The following is an 18,943-nucleotide window of genomic DNA, read 5'->3' as shown; positions in this document are numbered from 1 at the left end:
TTCTGGCATCCTCACGTGTGAACTTGATGTTGGCGTCCACCGAGTTGATGTGTTCTGTAAAGTCCTCAACTTCCTGTTGCTTGATTTTAACCCATGTGTCATCAACATATCTGAACCAGTGACTGGGAGAGATGCCCGTGAAAGACGTCAAGGCTGTCTTCTACACTCGCTCCATGTACAGATTGGCCACAGTGGGGGATACCGGAGACCCCATTGCACAGCCATGAATCTGCCTGTAGTAATTCCCCCTAAACAGGAAATACATGGTGTTAAGACAGATCTCCAAGAGCTGGCAGATGTGGTCTGGTGTGAGTTTGGTCCTTTCAAGTAGAGACACATCCTCCAGCAGTCTCTGCCTCACAGCTGAGACGGCCTCAGCAGTGGGGATGCAGGTGAACAACGAAGTCACATCAGATGACACCATAGTTTCATCTGCCTCCAGCTGCAGGTCCTTGATCTTGTTCACAAAATCTTGTGTGTTCTCCACATGGTGTTCTGAGTTACCCACTAGAGAAGCCAAAATCCACTTGAGGTGCTTGGCCACATTGTACGTGATGGAATCTGTGCTACATACAAAAGGCCTGAGTGGCACGTCCTGTTTGTGGATTTTGGGCAGTCCATAGATGCAAGGAGTGGCGTCCCCAGGGTACAGTCTGTAGTATGCCTGCCTGTCGATGAGTCCCTCTTTCTCCAGGTTTTGGAGGTAGCTAATGATTTTCTTCTTATAGCCACTCGTGGGGTCTCTCTTCAGACGTTCGTATGTATTGGAGTCACTGAGCAAGTTGTTGATCTTGGTCTCGTAGTCCCATGTGTTCAGGACCACCGTGCATCTGCCTTTATCCGCTGGCAGGATAAGGATGCTTAGATCCTTCTGCAGTGCTGACAAAGCTTTCCGTTCTTCTCCTGTGATGTTGGACGGAGGAGGCTTAGCACTGTTCAGCACTGCTGGGACTCTTAGTCGGAGTCCCCAGCTTCTGACTCTGACAAACTGTTATGTTTAATGGCTGACTCTACTGCAGTGATGTAATCTACTGTCGGTATATGTTTAGGGGTCACTGAGAAATATAGTCCTTTAGCGAGCACATCCTTTTCTGTCTGTGTAAGAACCCTGTTGGAGAGATTCTTTACCCAATTTTCCCTGTTGTCACTAATGTGTCTGGGTGTATCTTTAAAAATACTCCCACTGAAAGTACGCCTTTTCTGCACTAAAAGGTTGTGAAACTTCCTGATTTACCGCTCCCTACTTATTAAATGCTCAGCCATTTGAATTTTAACTATGAACTTTGTGATCTTATTATGGGCCTCTTCCTCCACTAAGGTTTCTAACCTTTTTTAAAGACTATCAAGATTATTTTGGAGGTCTAATATTTTAAAATGAAGCCTTCTAATTCTAAGACACAAAATCCTCCTAAGGTAACTGTGCTGGATCTTTTCTGCTGTGTGACCTGCTTCTAGTGCCTTTTGCTTCATGCATTTGGGAACGCCTTTTCTGCACTAAAAGGTTGTGAAACTTCCTGATTTGCCGCTTGATTTTCTCTGAGAGCAATGAGGATGGACGGGATTAGGAATGAACATATCAGAGGGGCAGCTCAGGTAGGATGGTTTGGAGACAAAGTCAAAGAGGTAAGATCAAGATGGTTTGGACATGTGCAGAGGAGGGACCCAGGGTATATAGGGAGAAGGATGCTGAGGATGGAGCCACCAGGCAGGAGGAGAAGAGGGAGGACAAAGAAGAGGGTTATGGATGTGCTGAGGGAGGGCATGAAGGTGGTTGGTGAGACAGAGGAAGATACAGAGGACAGGGTGAGATGGATGATGTGCTGCAGCGCCCCCTAATGGGATCAACCAACCAAAAGAAGATTCATCGCATACAGGAATGCACAAAGTGGTGAATATTTGAAGCATCAATCAGAGCTCCAAAAGAGACCAGAACCAACACTTCTAACAGTGTGTCCATTAAAGGACTGTGTTGGCCATTAGGGGGCAGTGCACTCACTGCTGTTGTGTTTGGAGTCTGTCACTTAGCATGAGCTAGTTCAGCGTGGGCAAAACTGAGCTAACACGTCAGCAGGTCGGTCTGGGAAGGCGGTGGGTGAGTTGCAACATCTGGGGACCCCCACCCCACACACACACACTCTGAGAACGCTCACTGCCAGCTGTTCAGCTTTGCGGCTGGGCGTGACATTGATGGTGTTAGCTGGCGACGCACACACGATGTGACAATCCTCCTCCCTCCTTCTGTGGCCTAATTTGTGCACCTGTGCCATTCAAGTACACAGACAGCCAGACTGATGACAAATTAAAGCTAAATCCTGATGGGAGCAATGGAGGGCGACGCCCAGTCAACAGGGCTGCAGGGATGAGAATCAAACTCTCAACCACATGCTGTTCTTAATGAGGACTAAAACCACTTCAGCACCTCTGGGAGATTTTGAACAATCATTTCAGAAAATCACCCAAAACGTCTTAAAAATGCAGAACTAGATGCTATAACCTAGCCGGGGTGGGGGCAGGATCCGTGTAATCAGCCCATGTGACTCCACCCACAAAACAGAGCTTAGTCCAGACCTGCTTCAGTCACCAGTCCCACGGTCCAGTTCAGCGTTGGCTCTCCATCAATGATTTGGTCACAGTTTGATATGAATAAATTTTGGGGCTTCCAAAAATCTCCAACTGCAAAATTAGACGACGTAATAAGTAGAAGCACTGTCTTTAGAGCGCGCTCCTCCATCAATGAGAAACTGCCACATTGTGTTTTGTTCAACAAAAAAGTCTTTAAAGTTTGTGGCTTTATATGGATGCGGTTCCTTCCTCCATTTATACAGGGCTTTTCCAGCTATATCAGAAGCTCAAAGCACTTTACAGTGATGCCTCACATTCACCCATTCACAGACTCACTCACACACCAATGTCAGGATGCTGCCATGCAAGGTGCTCACCAGGGTTCTAGCTAGAACCATTTTAATGCGTGTAAATTACGTGATTGTGGCTCACGGCGGGGGTGCAGGGGCCCCCGACGAGGGTCAAGGGAGCAAAGCTATAAGGTTTTATACCTCTAAAATGTTATTGGCAAGCTCTATTTTAACTAATTTTGAGTGGTTTTGGATGCATTGAAAGCAAGAATAATAGACAAAAAATGACATTTATGTTGTAATATCTGTAAAACTAAAGTTCTTTGTAAAATATTTGTCAAAGTATAAGTTAATGAAATAAATAATTTTGTAAAGGTTAAAAACACATTAATATTTGTGGGCAATATTAATATTTGATGGGCAAATACAACCCCAATTCCAGTGAAGTTGGGACATTGTGTAAAATTTAAATAAAAACAGAATACAATGATTTGCAAATCCTCTATAACCTATATTCAATTGAATACACCATAAAGACAAGATATTTAATGTTCAAACTGATAAACTTTATTGTTTTTGTGCAAATATTTGCTAATTTTGAAATGGATGCCTGCAACACGTTTCAAAAAAGTTGGGACGGGGCAACAAAAGACTGGGTGAGTGTCAGTATCACCACTTTGTGAACAACTTTCATGAAAAATAGTCCAAACGTTTAAGCACAATGTTTCTCAGCATTCAGTTGCAAGGAATTCAGGGATTCCATCATCTACAGTCCATAATATAATCAGAAGATTACATTATGGACTGCAGCTAACTGCTTATCTCTGCGATATGAAGAAAATGACAAATAGATTTCTTATTTCTTTAATTATTTGGTTGAAATTGCAAAATAAAAGAAACGTATGACACCATAATCTAGAAATACGATTGAATTGGTACATTTTTCAGCAACATTTTAGTTCTTGGAACATCCGTGCCAGACAGGAGAGGAAATATGAACCTGAGAGCCGGGAGTAAATTTGTAGTGCTGGGCGGGATCGTCCAGCGCCTCCCAGCATAGCTAAAACCCTGGCGCTCACTATACACCGGGAGCAACTTGGGCATGAAGGACCTTGCCCGAGGACCTTTAGTGATTTTTCTGCCAGACGGGGGTTTGAACCGGGGACTCCTCTTACTCTCGTTTCACTCAACTGGCTTGGCATTTGAGTTAAAGTCCAATCAACAGCACGCCCCATCCAACAGTTTTTCACACAGAGAAGTACCTACCTGAGAACAGGGACCCGTCTCGCACCAGGAAAACAAACAAACAAAATCATAAAATCAACAAACGGCCCACGGGTTCAGTGGGAATGGGTTTGTAGGTGCTGTAATGTACATTGACTGTTTGTGTAATTCTATTGTGTAGATTAAAGACATTAATTCAGTGTGCGGTGGCGCTCGTCTCAGCGTGCTGAGTGCAGAGCGACACGGAGAGGAGAGAGCGGCCGAGGTGAAAGATTACTCTGGTGTAAAGATAATGAAATGTGAAGAGTGAGACACTAAGAGGAGTGTTAAGTGCTGCAGGGAGCAGAAAAGTCACAGTTGGCGTGAAAAGCCAGGAGACGGTGAGTCAGGAAATTTAAGGCGAAGAGATGAGGAACGGCAGCGATAGTCTCGTGTTTATGAATCACCCACTCTGGACTCCGGTTCTAGCCTACTTTCCACTAACATCAGTGCCAATCATCCTGGGCACCAGTGGACCACCTGCCATGCTCGCACCGTCTTCCTCTCCCATCAGACCTCACTTCAGCCTGGCGGCCGCTCTGCTTAATTACGCGCTGGTGCTTCTGCTAAATGTGATGCTGGCGTCACACTGTTATTAACCCTCTGGGAAGTTTTCCCGTCCTCCCACCAGCACTCCAAAAAACACACAGAGCCATGACTCCTTCTAACACCCTCATCAGCATCACGGGAAACTTTGGACTTACATGTCAAGAGTTTCCTTGAACTTGAGTGGTGAATAAAGGCCATAAGTCCATAAGTACTTGGACAGTTTTTGTAATGTTGCCTCTGTACAACACTTTCAGCTTTTAATATATTGCTTGAAACATTTTGTAATTCTGGTCATTCTTATACGTGCTCCCTCCATTTTCAGAGGCCACAAGTAATGGGACAATTGTCTTCGAAGTAGTTTCATGGCCAAATGTTGTGCCAAATTAGGCATGTTAAGAAGTCTAGGGTTGATGTTAAGTGTTGAATTTGCATTTGGTAGCTTTTCACTGGATCTCTGAATATGAGTTCCAAAGTGGTGTCATTGCAAGTGAAGGAAGCCACAATTAGTGCAGATCAAAAGAAAAAATTATATATATATATATATATATATATGTATATATAGATATATCAAAGCTAACGTCTTCATTAGCAGATTAGCTTTCCAGATAACTTTGAAAACCATCAGAGGACTAATTAGCTTCTGATAAATTTTGTTTTGATAACTTTTAGGCCGCTAACATATTTTTGCAGGCATGATGAATAAAGCTTAACAGTTAAAAACATGTTGTGTGTTGGGGGGGTGTGGCTGGACATTTTGGTGTTCTTTTCTTTTCTTTGCTCTCCAGGTGGCATGAAAACTGATTTGTCTGTGGAGAAGGTGCTGGCTGAAGAGTCCTTCACCCTCATCAACATTATGTGCAGCACCTGTGGATGGTGCTCACATGCAACCTTAAAGACTTTTAGCTGAAGCAGATAATTAGATGGCGTTCTGCATTTAAGCCATGTGTGATTCAAGCAGAATTGCCGGGAACGCGACCTTGTGATGTTCGTTTGTGAGACGCTGAGGACCGCGCCTGGGTTTGACACATCGTGCCTGTGAAGCAGGAAGGGTGAGGGACACATGCTGTCAGCACACATCAGAGGTGATTAATTGTTTGACTACTTGTTGATAGTAACTTGGTATTTTGTTACTGCAGTAGATTTGAATTGTGATGAGAATTGTGCAGCTTGCTTCTCACTGCTGTGGCGTGCGGACAAGTGATCCTCCACCTGTTGTGAGAGGCTGCTCATTTGCATAAAGCTTAAAATACAGACCTGAATGTGTTGCTGATGGTGTGTGTCTTTTGAAGGATATTGGTTGTAACTGCTGACTTAGCTCACCTCTTCTATCCTTCACAGAGAGTCGGTTTGTCGTGTCCACCTGGGGGGTGTTTGGCGGTAACAGTGAGTCCAGAAGCGCCGGGCTTCGATCCTTTTGGGCGCTGGAGAGCGTGCCAGCCTTCACTCCACCAGAATGACGCTGTTTTAGTTTCTACACTTTGTTTAGCACCAGAGGGTGACTCAATAAATTGTTTTTGTTATTGGAACCGCTTTCTGGTTATTTTAGCGCTGGGTTCCGTCAGACGCAGGTCCGCTCCTCAACCCGCGTCGACACATAACAAAACATTTGTCAAGTCTGAAATCAAAGATTTCAGTGCCTGTCTGTTACATGTTTTATAGCAGACAGATAGCCATGCATGGTAGAACTCTATCCTCTGCAGGCAGAGGAGAGCTGACTACCAGAGAGAAAGGAAGGGGGGGATAGTTTCTCTTCACACCATACAGAGTTGCCGGTCATTTCACTGGAGTCTTGCACAGGCAGACAGTTTTGACTTATGGTTATAATTTTGAACAAACTAATTCCGGACAAGTTATTGAAATTAACATCACATCTGTCATTTTACAAAGTGAAAATATCAGCTATATGTTTTCATTTTAAAGTAATGCACTAAATTTGAAGGTTTCACGTTTAGACACAGGCTACATTAGTTTCCTAATAGTTTAGTCTGTGGTTGGGTGGTCAATATAACATACAGTTACTGAAACGTGTGGTGGGTTTTACAAATAAACCTATTTGTAAAGATGTCATTTTTTCATTTGTAATAAAAAAGGCAATTTGATAACTGAAAATTCTGTTTAAGTCCTTCATTACTTTTAGCGAATGTGTGGCTGCTCACACTGCCATCTACTGCCAGTATATGGAAGTGTTCATTGTATAAATATCAAAGCCCAGTGGAGGTCCTCACTGTTAAATTGGTTCCTTCATCTCGTTGTGTCCTCAGGTTGAGATTGTGACTCATACGGGGCCACACCGGCGCCTCTGGATGGGCCCTCAGTTTCAGTTTAAGACCATCCATCCTTCAGGCCAGACCACAGTCATCTCCTCGTCATCCTCAGTGCTGCAGTCTCAGGGACCCGCAGATGTCCAGCAGCCTCTCTTGGACTTTGACACAGATGATTTGGATCTGCACAGCCTCAGGTAGTGCCAAACACAGATTCCAGATGAAAACTTTGGCTTTACAGCTGCCACATTTGGGAAAGTTTTCAAGTGGTAAATGGACTGTCTTTATATAGCGCTTTTCCATCTATATCATTTGCTCAAAGCGCTTTACAATGATGCCTCACAGTCACCCTTTCACACAAACACACTCACACACCGATGTCAGGGTGCTGCCATGCAAGGCGCTCACTACGCACTGGAAGCAACTAGGGGATTAAGGACCTTGCTCAAGGCTGGGATTTGAACCGAGGATCCTCTGGTCTGAAGCCCAGTGCTTAACCACTAGACCCTTTGGGGAGGTGATTTTTTTTTCAGGTTTAAAAAGACAAACAGGCTCTGGAACAGGACTTAAGTCTACATGTGCATGTCTTTGCTTGGTTAGGATCCAGCCGGTCCGTTCAGAACCTGTTAGCATGCCGGGCTCTTCAAGGTTGGTGGCTGATCGTCGAGGACAGACCAGCATCTTGGACACCGGATCAGGTAGGAACTCGCAGTGGTTTTGACTGGTTCACTACTTTTCTACTTTTTCTGTCATACTCCCAATGATCACACCGGGTTCATTTTCTGAAACTTCCTCTCAAGCCTCCTGCTCAACTGTCTTGATGCTGTTTTTTTTTTTTTTTTTTTTTTTTTTTTCGGCTCAAACAAATTTTGAGATGTATTTTTGTTCTTAGCTTCAGGCCATTCCTTCAGGTTTGTGGCAAACAGGTGCTCATGACTGCATGTCAGGTCTGCTGGACGCTCAGTAGAACTTTTAGTTCAGATTGCTGTCCTAATGTGTGTGGACAGATTTAGGGGTGTGTGTATCAGGGACAGTGCAAGTGGGATGTTTTACAGACAAAGTTAGAGAGGTGAGATTGAGATGGTTTGGATATGTGCAGAGGAGGGATCTAGGATATATAGGGAGAAGGATGATGAGGATGGAGCCACCAAGCAGGAGAGGAAGACCAAAGAGCAGGTTTATGGATGTGCTGAGGGAGGACATGCAGGAGGGAGATGCAGAGGACAGGGTGAGATGGAAACTGTTGATCTGCAGTGGCGCCCCCTATTGGGAGCAGCCCAAAGAAGAAAAACAAGTGTGGGTATAATCTGTAGTCAGAAAGTTGCAGTGCTGTTTACTGTGAGTGTAATCCTGTTCCAGTGGATTATCAATCACTTATTTCAGTAGCCAGTCTTCACTGGGCTTGGTAACGTCCTGTTGCCCGTGCACTCATATTTCCTGTCTGCGGGGACCGTTTGAACAGTTCTTAAAATCTGTCTTGTTGATTTGGTTTGAAGTCTTTTTGACGGTGTGGCAGTCTCTGTGTAATCTGGTTATGATTTGAAGATAATCCCATCAGGCACAGAGAAAAGGATTGGTCCTTTGAAAGCTGCCTGATGCTGTCACTCGGGTCTGTTGCGGGTGTTCAGTGTTTCTACTGGCGACGGTGGCGGCAGCGTGTCACGGTGTGCTGTCGCTTTTTGTCTGATAAAAGAGATGACGTCAGATTGCAGCGTCTGGTGCTGCAGCTTCTTGCAACACTGAAGTCACTTGTGATCTTCTGACTGACAGATGATCACGTGTAAAAAACATAGGTGATGTTGAGGAGCCACAGCTGTCAACATCACATCAGTTGATTCTCTGCACGTTTTGCTTCTTATGAGTTTTGTTTTGTGTAAAAGTGTCAAATATGGGAACTGTCCCTAAATGTTGCTTCATATTCCACTGAATTCAGAATTTTGCATGAAGAAGCTGATTGAGGAGTTGTGTAAGTTCCATGTCCGTGATTAAACATGGTGTGTGTTAATCAAGGACATGTGCATCTTCTCCTTTTGGTTTCTTTGTTGTTTTATTGTTTTGGACTTTGTTCTTACACATTTTGCATGAAGAGTTACAGATTGTGGTCTCTTTCTCCAGAGTTTTTATGCAACGCAGGCTGTCAGGGTGCTTTAATCATTTTTACTGTGCCCCTGTTCAGTGAAGTTAGGGTGCATTTTATTTTCACCCCGTCATCCGTCCGGGAGTCCATCCATCTGTGAGTCTTTTGTTTTCAGGCTATAGCTAAAAAGCGACTTGTCTGGAAACATTTCTTGGTGGTGTTTTGAGGAAGGCTAAAGAAGATGGTTCTTCTTTCCTTCTTCTTCTGCTTATCAAAGAAAGCCAGCTGAGGGGGTTCTGACATCTGGTGAGGATGTCCCTTTGTTGTCTCCTGAGGGAGGTCTCCCAGGCACATCCAAGAAGGAGGAGGCCCTGGGGAAGACCCAGGGCATGCTGGAGGGATTATGTTTCCCATCTGTCTTGGGGACACTTTGGGATCCCCCAGGAAGAGTTTGAGGACTTGGCCAGTGAGAGGGCATGTAGAATGAGCTGCATCATCCATTTTCACCGGCAGGGGTGACATCTTTATTTTTGTTTCTGCACAATAAAAGGGCACCTCCTCTGATTGAACCCATTTCTTGGTGGTGTGTTGGTGAAGCTAAATGAAGTTTTCTTTAAGAAATGGCTATCATCGTAATCCAATTTGGCTGCTACAGACGCCATCTTGATCTTTGTTTCTGCACAATAACTCAAGAACACCTGTGTTGGGGGAAGCTACAGGAAGGTTCCTTTTGAAAATTGGTATCAGTAGACCACCTACTAATCGTAAATCTGCAGTCCTTTGCTATACAAATAGACCATATACCATCTTTAAAGCACCAGTCTTTCGCAGTAGAAATAATTTTCAGACTTCATCACCACCTGTACGTGTAAACCCATTCACCACCTTCACACAGGAGCGGGGGTGCACACCTTGCTTTGCAATGCTGTTCGAAACAGGTTTTGAGAAATTTTATAATACAAATTTTAATTTATGACAGAAAATATTATGACACGTGATGTGGATTCCACCAGATTGATCAAAATGGTCAAGATGTTTGAGTTTAGGCTTTTTACCTCCACCAAGGAGGTTATGTTTTCAGTCACGTCCGCTTGTTTGTTGGTTGGTTTGTTAGCAGGATTATTCAAAAAATCCTCAACAGATTTCAATGAAAATGTTTACCAGGGGTGTATCTTGGCCTAACACAGAAGTCATTACATTTTGGTAATGATCCGGAACACAATCTAGATCCAGTAATTTTTTTTTAAGGATTCTTTATCATTGCAGGATAGGGCCAATTTCAACATTTTTGCATCTAACTTCATGAAGACGGGTCACAAAGGCTGAACAAAAATTAAGTTACAACACAACAATAATTTAGCATTTGTTTCTCCTCATTGAATAAACTTGCTATTAGAAAATAAAAAAAAACTTACTTGTAGTTCATGGAGTTTCTCTTTGTAAATACATTTGCTGAAGATCTAAGGGTTTAACCACTAAATCTGAAACATGACAGTAGATGCGTGAAATGACATGGAATAAGTCTCTTTGCCAAAGGGTATTCCATGTGACATCAGTGACCCTATGGCCTTGGCGGAGGTTTGCGCTCTCCGAGTGCTTCTAGTTTGTTAATGAGATTAGCGATACAGTTGTATGCAAAAGTTTGGGCACCCCTGATAATTTTCATGATTTTCCTTTATAAATCATTGGTTGTCTGGATCAGAAATGTTACATTTATCATATAGCAAACAAACACACTGATATTTGAAAAGTGAAATGAAGTTTCTCGTATTTACAGAAAGTGTGCAATGATTATTGAAACAAAATTAGGCAGATGCATAAATTTGAGCACCCTTGTCATATTATTGATTTGAATACATTTATCACTAATTATTGTAACACAAAATTGATTTGGTAAGCTCATTGACCCTTGACCTCCTCACACAGGTGAATCCAGTCATCAGAAAGAGTATTTAAGGTGGTCATTTACAAATGTTTCCCCTCTTTGCATCTTTTCTAATGAGTGGCCACATGGGAGCCTCTAAACAACTCTCAAATGACCTGAAAACAAACATTGTTTAACATCATGGTTTAGGGGAAGGATGCAAAAAGCTATCTCAGAGATTTCAGCTGTCAGTTTCCACTGTGAGGAACATAGTGAGGAAATGGAAGACCGCAGACACAGTACTAGTTAAGGCCCGAAGTGGCAGGTCAAGAAAAATCTCAGATAATGCTGCGTTTACACATAACGACGGCATGTCATGAATGCCACGAAGTAACATTCTTGGCCGCTGATCACGAATGTGATGATTCGGGGCAGAGGCGTCAGGTGTCCTCAAGAACTGCTGCAACCTGTTACCATGCGTTATGATTATTGGCACGTGTTGCTGGAGAATTGTCTGGAACCATTATGCACGGTCAACAATAATGTTCCACGTTATTGTGCTCTGTTGTGCACTATCACACGAAACAGCGTCGTTAAGTTCAATCACGTTGTGAATGAGGTTAATTGTCTCCACACACACCCATATTCATCCACCCATCAGCTGCTGAACAATTCAGATTGCTCCAGTTTTTCCTCAACACCCACAGCAGAACTTTGTGACTGCATGCTTCGTTGGGCTCTGTGCCATGGAGTGGTGCAGCGAGAGGCAGATGTGTGGCTTCACGTGGCTCTTGTTTCGCTTGTTTTCCCACACATCAGGCACATGCAGCAGGAGGAACACCTGCAGGAGCGTGCTGAGGAGCACTGGAACGACACTTTTTGCTGACTGGGCGTTACTGTCCTTCTTCAGCATACTGCAGCAATGAAACTGAATGCAGTGTAGCAGAGTTTAATTGTGTGCACATCAGAGAAGAACACTGTCACGCTATATTAAGGATCATCACTAATCAAGACGGATCAACACTCTCAGTTGCCACCTCCGCGACATGAGGCAAAATGACGGTGGTGCGTGAGATTTGTGAAAGATTTTTTGACAGCCAAAAATATGCTCCACGAAAATCACGAATAACACACACCAACACGTGCTATTAAGAAACCTATTCAGATGCATTAAGTCACGTTAAGAATGTCAGGAATGTGCCAAGAATGACGCAAATATGACATTCATAATGCCTCTTGCCTATGTGTAACGCACCTAAAGAACAGTCACAGTCAACCAACAGACCTGCTCCAAAGACCTACAACATGATCTTACTGCAGATAGTGTCTCTGTGCATCGTTCAACTAGACAGCGCACTTTGCACAAAGAGATGCTGTATGATGCTGTAACGCAGAGGAAGCCTTTTCTGCGTATACACCACAAACAGAGTCGCTTGAGGTATGCTAAAGCACATTTTGACAAGCCATAACAAGGGGCGGTATGCATGGCTGAAAAAGAACACAGCATTCCAAGAAAAACACTTGCTGCCTACAGTAAAAATTGGAGGTGGTTCCATCGTGCTGTGGGGCTGTGTGGCCAGTGCAGGTATTGGGAATCTTGTTAAAGATGAGGGTCACATGGATTCCAGTCAATATCAGCAATTCTTGAGAACAATGTTCATGAATCAGTGACAAAGTTGAAGTTGCACCGGGGCTGGATCTTTCAACAAGACAACGACCCTAAACACTGCTCTAAATGTACTAAGGCATTCATGCAGAGGAACAAGTACAATGTTCTGGAATGGCCATCTCAGTCCCCAGACCTATTATTGAAAATCTGTGGTGTGATTTTAAGCAGGCTGTCCATGCTCAGAAACCAACAAACCTGAGATATTTTGTAAAGAAGAATGGCCCAAAATACCTTCAACCAGAATCCAGACTCTCATTGGAAGCTATAGGAAGCGTTTAGAGCAGGGGTGGGCAGCGAGGGCCAAGACACTGCAGGTTTTCCTTGCAATCAATCACCTCAGCAGGTCAGTTGCTGATGAGCTTCTCCCCTGAACATAAACACCTGATCGTCAATGAAATCACCTGCTGAGGTCATTGGTAGTAAGGAAAACCTGCAATGTCTTGGCCCTTCATGGCACATGATTGCCCACCCCTGGTTTAGAGGCTGTTATTTCTGCAAAAGGAGGATCTACTAAATATTGATGAATTTTTTTCTGTTAGGGTGCCGAAATTTATGCACCTGCTTAATTTTGTTTAAAGAATTATTGCACACTTTCTGTAAATCCTATAATCTTCATTTCACTTCTCAAATATCACTATGTTTGTCTGCTATATGATATATTTAACTGAAATTGTTGATCCAAACAATTTATAAAGGAAAAACATGGAAATCATTGGGGTGCCCAAACTTTTACATACAACTGTAATCCAGGGGAGAAGAATGAAAGTCCCCTGTCTCTAACATCTCATCTGTGTAAAATGATGATGATTATTGCTTTGGGTCTGACAGGACGAGAAACCTTTTGTGTGTGTCCATATTCGTCAGTCTGTGGTGAGTTCTGAAAGTTGTCCTTGTTTCACGTTTGCAGGCCGTCTGAAATAAGAATATGATTTCATTCCCTGAATATTTACTTCTTTAAAACTGTTGCTTGTTTCTTCTCTGGTTTTGTCTTTTCATGTCTGGACTGAATTGTGTCCATCATTTTGTTTTTTTCTCAATGTCTTCAGCTGGTTATTCAGAAAGTAGGGCGGGGTCCCGCTGAAGGACGGAGGTGATGTTTATCACGCTGTGTTGTGGCGCCGCCTCTTATCACGCTCACATCACTTTCTCAACAAACACACCTGTGTGAGTTTTGAAGGCAGATCTGAGTATTGTTATGATGGATAATTAACAACTATGTCGTTGATTAAGAACACGGTAAACGAGTTGTAGAGAACCACATGCTCATGAATTTCCATTCAGAGCACAACCCTCTGCTGCAGAGTCGCTCTCGTGCTAAAGATTATCGCTGATACGTGCTGCATCATCTGCAAATGTGAGAATGTGCCTGCACTTGTACTGACAGCTTTTCACAAAGTTTCTTCAAAGCTCTCAGTCAGTATGTCAGTTTTCCCTCAACGTCTTTGAGTTTGAAACCACTGGTTGAATGAAAGAAGCTATTTAAAATAGAATCTGGTTGATAATAGACATTTTTTGGGAGGTGATATTGATATTAAGGAGTAAATTTTTTTACAATGCTTTATCTGCTGATATATCCATAACAACACAACAGTGAAACTTAACATGTTATTGTCAAACCCTTATAACAAAGAAATAAACTATAACCAACAACTAACCGATGTACATCACACTGCCTTCACTTGGATTGGCAGTTGCCATGTCATATCACTCAGCATTTGCAAAAAATAAATCTCTTGTCTATTTTGGCCCCACCTAGCTGGTGGCAGAGTGACCACTTGTCTCTTGTCACTGTAAAACATCCATACTGATTTAAAATGAGGAGCAGCTGATTGCTTTGCCTCTGTCTACTGTAGGTAATGTGACCAAGGGGTGATGGGATCCCAGCCATGCTTGACAGCATTGTAAATAATTCTGTCTGAGTGCCTGTTGCTGTTACAAACTATGTAATGACACAGTTTGTAACAACCAAAATAGTTTTCTGCATTGTTTATTCTGGAACATAAAAGTTTTCATATCTGCAACAATAACGTAGATATGTTCATAAAAAGGCTCATATCGGCCGTTGTTTTCAGCCAACCAGTGTGTTGATCTTGCTCTAATTTAAAGATAACTGTGATGCATTTTCTTAGGTTATTGTCTAAACTATGACACAATTTAAAGTTATGAATAAATTTATTCTTGGAAACCGCTATTAGTTTGCAGACACACCTGGCCTTTTTTCCTCCAGTGCCCGGAGCTCCTGCTGCAGCCATTGATGTGTAGTGACTCTTTGCGTTTTGCAGCCCAGGAGTGTTTGTGATGGAATACATGCATTTGTTTGGGGCCATAAAGCTGCAGTGTTCCCCACAGTGACTCACTTACAGTCAGTCAGTCTCCCCGGTGTCTGCTCCCGTCTTATCTCAGCCCGTACACTCCGCTTATCTGAGCTTCCCCAAGGTGATAGGACGCCGTCTGCATGTGGACGCACTCACAAACACACTGTAAGTCGTGCCTCCTTGACTCAGCATATCTGTCTGTCTCTGGGACCAGCGTCCGACAGCTACGCCACTGTCTCACTTTCCACCAGCCTCAATATGAAAGATCAATACAGAGTCGTTATCGATGCCCGCTATCTGTACCCCCCAAGACCGAGCGGCCTCGCTGTGGCATCTCGCTGCTCAGGAGGTCACATGGAGAAGGAAAAGTATCCAGACCTGAAAGAGATAAGACCGAAGGACTGAAAGGAAAGAGTATTTAATCTTAGCCATGCATGTAGGCACTGATTAATCTGTGTTCGCTCACGGCGCTGCGCTCGTGTTTTGACTCTGCAGAAAGACGGCCCGCTCCACAACAAAACTCATCTGTGCCGTCGGCTGTCTGTGTCGCCCTGTCTCATTGTTTGTGTCCATCTGTGTGTGTGTGTGTGTGTGTGTGTGTGTGTGTGTGTGTGTGTGTGTGTGTGTGTGTGTGTGTGTGTGTGTGTGAGCTATCTGCGTGGATGAATCAGTGATTGTGCATCGGCTGGCGGCAGAGCACAGCTAGATTATCACAACAAAGTGAAGGCACTTTACAGAGCTTCTCAAAAAAACAAAATCTGTTTCTACGATTCAGAACATCGGTTTTAGATTGGAGCCCGCTTCAACAAAGGCTGTAGGAAAAGATTTAGACCAAACACATGGCTGACACTTGGGTTCCCCTTTACTTGAAGATCTGGTGTCCTAAAATTAGAGCTGACTAATGAAAATCACTAGTCAGATACCATTAGTCATGAACTAGTTGGCGAATAAATTTGACATTGAACAAATTAAGCTCATTTCGAATCTTCATGGTGAAACTCAAATGCGACATTTATTTGAACAAATGTAAGCACAAAATCACAAATACAAAAAACATTAGCATGAATACAATAACTGTATTTCATTTACTAGGCTTAGTCAACCTGTTTGAGATGACCAGTTCACCTGCCGAGGCTCACACACTGGTGGCAGCTCCAGCTGCTCGATTCTTTTAACGATTAAATTAACTTAAGAAATGGCTTTTGACTAGTTGACTAATAAAAAATAGTTGACTAGTCAGATGTTAGCTAGTCATAGTCGATTGTTATGACTAGTTGTCCCATCCCTACCTAAAAGGTGTTTACAAGGTTCATTCTTAAGTGATGGGAACATTTTGTACACTTTGAAGTTTAGACACAATTATGTGAATATCTGAATTTCTTCTTTGTTGTCAGATGTTTGATTCTGTTTACTGGGCTAGTCTGTGGGACATCCTGAAACCCGACAGGATCAACTTGCTGGAAATTATATCTATACAAAGGTACCAGGAGTGCTGTATGGAACAAGGGCGGGAATTCTGAATTTTTCCCAGTGAAAACTGACACTCCTCATACCCCTTCACACATAACACGATAGAGGCTGACTGGTGCATGAAGGAGGAATTGCCACTCGTGAAAAATCGGAGGCGCCTCAAATGCCTCGTACAGCTTTTGCCACAACCATTTGTGCACACCAGCAGCCGAAAGACAGCAAGTGACCTGCGAGTGCCCATTCAACCCCTCTCTCAGCAGGTGTCGGCCAAATTCCAGCTGCCACACGTGAACATCCACCACTCTCGCTGGACACTTAGAAAAGTTGTTTGTGCTCCCAGCACGAGAGTAGAGAGCAGTTGACCACATGTGAGCTGTCTATGAAAATTGTGTAAGTGGCCCACGAGTGTGGCATGACCTAGCGACACACATGTTGGTTCCCCCCTCAACACGTGGCCTGCGTGTGTGTCACGCCTCACCCCTCCTCCCCACAACACATGTGGCGTGCGAGGGGGAACACTTGCATGACATGTTGATAATTATGAACAGACAAGATCACATGGGGAGCGACCAGCCACGTCTGAGCGCACCCTACGCAGCAAGGCACCTCTCAGCTGATCGCCAGCCAGCTACTGACTGACAACTGGAAATGACAGCTCAGTGCACATGACGCGTTACATTAAAAACACAGGGAACACAGCCAGGACAAGTATTTAAATAATTACTACAAAAACCACAAACACAATTACCTAACAAATAACTAAAATCAATAATCACAGAACACAGAAACAGAGAGTGACACTTTGTTCTGTGGGCTGAGTGAATAGGTGGGCGTGGCCGCAAACAGCAGCAGCTGTTGAGATCTCTGGACCCGCAAGTCACAGCTGGAGAACACATACGGTGTTTTGAAGGACATGACATTACAACTCTATACTGTGAGATGCGTGCGTGTGCCTGCTGTCCTCCCGTGGAAATACATAAAAACATATATCGTCTTTGCAGCGGGCTGGAGCGAGCGCACAGCGCACACATCGGCAGGCTGTGCCAGGTGAAAAGGACCGTCACATCATGTGTACACTCGGCTAGCAATCTGAATATCACGTCACCCACGTGAACTATGGTCCACATGACACGGTGTCTGTCCTTCAGCGTGCGTTTCCAGCTGGCATCGAGAAATGTGGACATGATAAGAGCACACTGCTTCATTCATGTCATTTCATGTACGTCTCTGACCATGGGTCATATACAGAGGAACAGAAGGTTCATACTTGTATTGGCCGCTCGATAAGAAGGATGAATGAATGAATAAATGAATGAATTTATTCAGCACGCACATAAACAAAACAAAATACCAACATAAACTCTTACTAACATACATAAAAAACAAACAAAAGAAAAATACAACAATAACTCAGTTTCTCAAATTAGGTGCAGCCGAAAGGGCATGGGCTGAAGCAAAAGCTTGTAAACGCCCACCCCGTACACCGTACACCCGCTACCATCCACAGTTAAATACACTCAAATAAGATAGAAATCAGAAAATAACATAACTAAACAGAATAGAACAATTTCATATTTACATTTTACATTTACATTTTATATCTACATTAGAATATAGTTAGGCACTAACAGTTGCATCAATGGCATTCCATTATTTTCAATTCATTTAAAGTTTATCTTATAGTTGTTACCCCATACTGCTATACAGTAAGTTAAATAAGGCAAAATCAATGTACAATATAACACTCGAAGGGCATCATGTTCCAACAAATATTTAACTTTATTAATAACTGCGAGACTTTTGGAAACTTTACTCTGTATATATCTAATGTGCTTTTTCCAGCTTATTTTTTCATCTATTATTACACCAAGAAATTTACATTCTGATACTCTTTCAATTTGAACACCATTTATACATATCTTTATCTCAGAGTTTACTTTGTAATTATTATTATTTATCATTATTTTAGTTTTATCTAGATTTAAAGATAATTTATTTGTGTCCATCCAGTTTCAATTCCTCATTAATAATATGGGTAAGTTCACTATAATTTTCATTTGCATAAAATATGTTTGTGTCATCCGCAAATAAAATTATTCTCATCACAGGATTAAATATTAGAAATTGCAGTGTTTTTTATGGTGTGTGTTTTTTTCTCCTCCACAGCAGCCGTGCAATGTGGTGCAACACATTCCAGCTGCTCGCCCTGTGTTTCATGCACACGCTTAAGCATACACAAAACCGTCGCCACTGTATCGTGCACATCTGTCTGATCGTGTGTCCCTCCTGACAGCAGGTGGAATGTTTTGTGGTTCCCCATTTTGTTTGCAGATTTTCAGCTGGTCCCTGCTTCTTTTGGCCAACTTCGTTTCATGTGTGATGGGGTCCTCAGGGATGGGTTCTGGCCCCTATACTGTTCAAGGTTTGTGTGGACTGGGTGTTGGGTCAGGTTGAGGAAACCTGTGGTTTTTGTGGCGATAAGTTTCCTTGATCTTGATTTCATAGATGATGCTGTGATCTTTACAGAATCAATTAATATCCTAATTGCAGAACTTAATCTGCAGTTAATATGAGTGAAGAACCAGAGTGACCGTTTGTGATCACACATAAACAGACTGACGGA

At 43.0% G+C, this 18,943-nt stretch overlaps 1 protein-coding gene across 1 annotated transcript in view; it reads left to right on the top strand.

Annotated features, from left to right (window-relative positions):
* Nucleotides 1–18,943, top strand: part of bcas3 (BCAS3 microtubule associated cell migration factor) — a 700,663-nt gene that overhangs the window by 304,710 nt on the left and 377,010 nt on the right. The window contains 2 exon segments of the mRNA XM_034169027.1: nucleotides 6,926–7,122; nucleotides 7,526–7,623. Of these exon segments, the coding sequence (XP_034024918.1) occupies nucleotides 6,926–7,122; nucleotides 7,526–7,623 (295 nt within the window).

Source organism: Thalassophryne amazonica, chromosome 4, assembly GCF_902500255.1.
Source record: "Thalassophryne amazonica chromosome 4, fThaAma1.1, whole genome shotgun sequence".
Lineage (NCBI taxonomy): Eukaryota > Metazoa > Chordata > Actinopteri > Batrachoidiformes > Batrachoididae > Thalassophryne > Thalassophryne amazonica.
The sequence above is the reverse complement of the archived record's forward strand: the minus strand, read 5'-3'. Positions and strand labels throughout refer to the sequence as shown.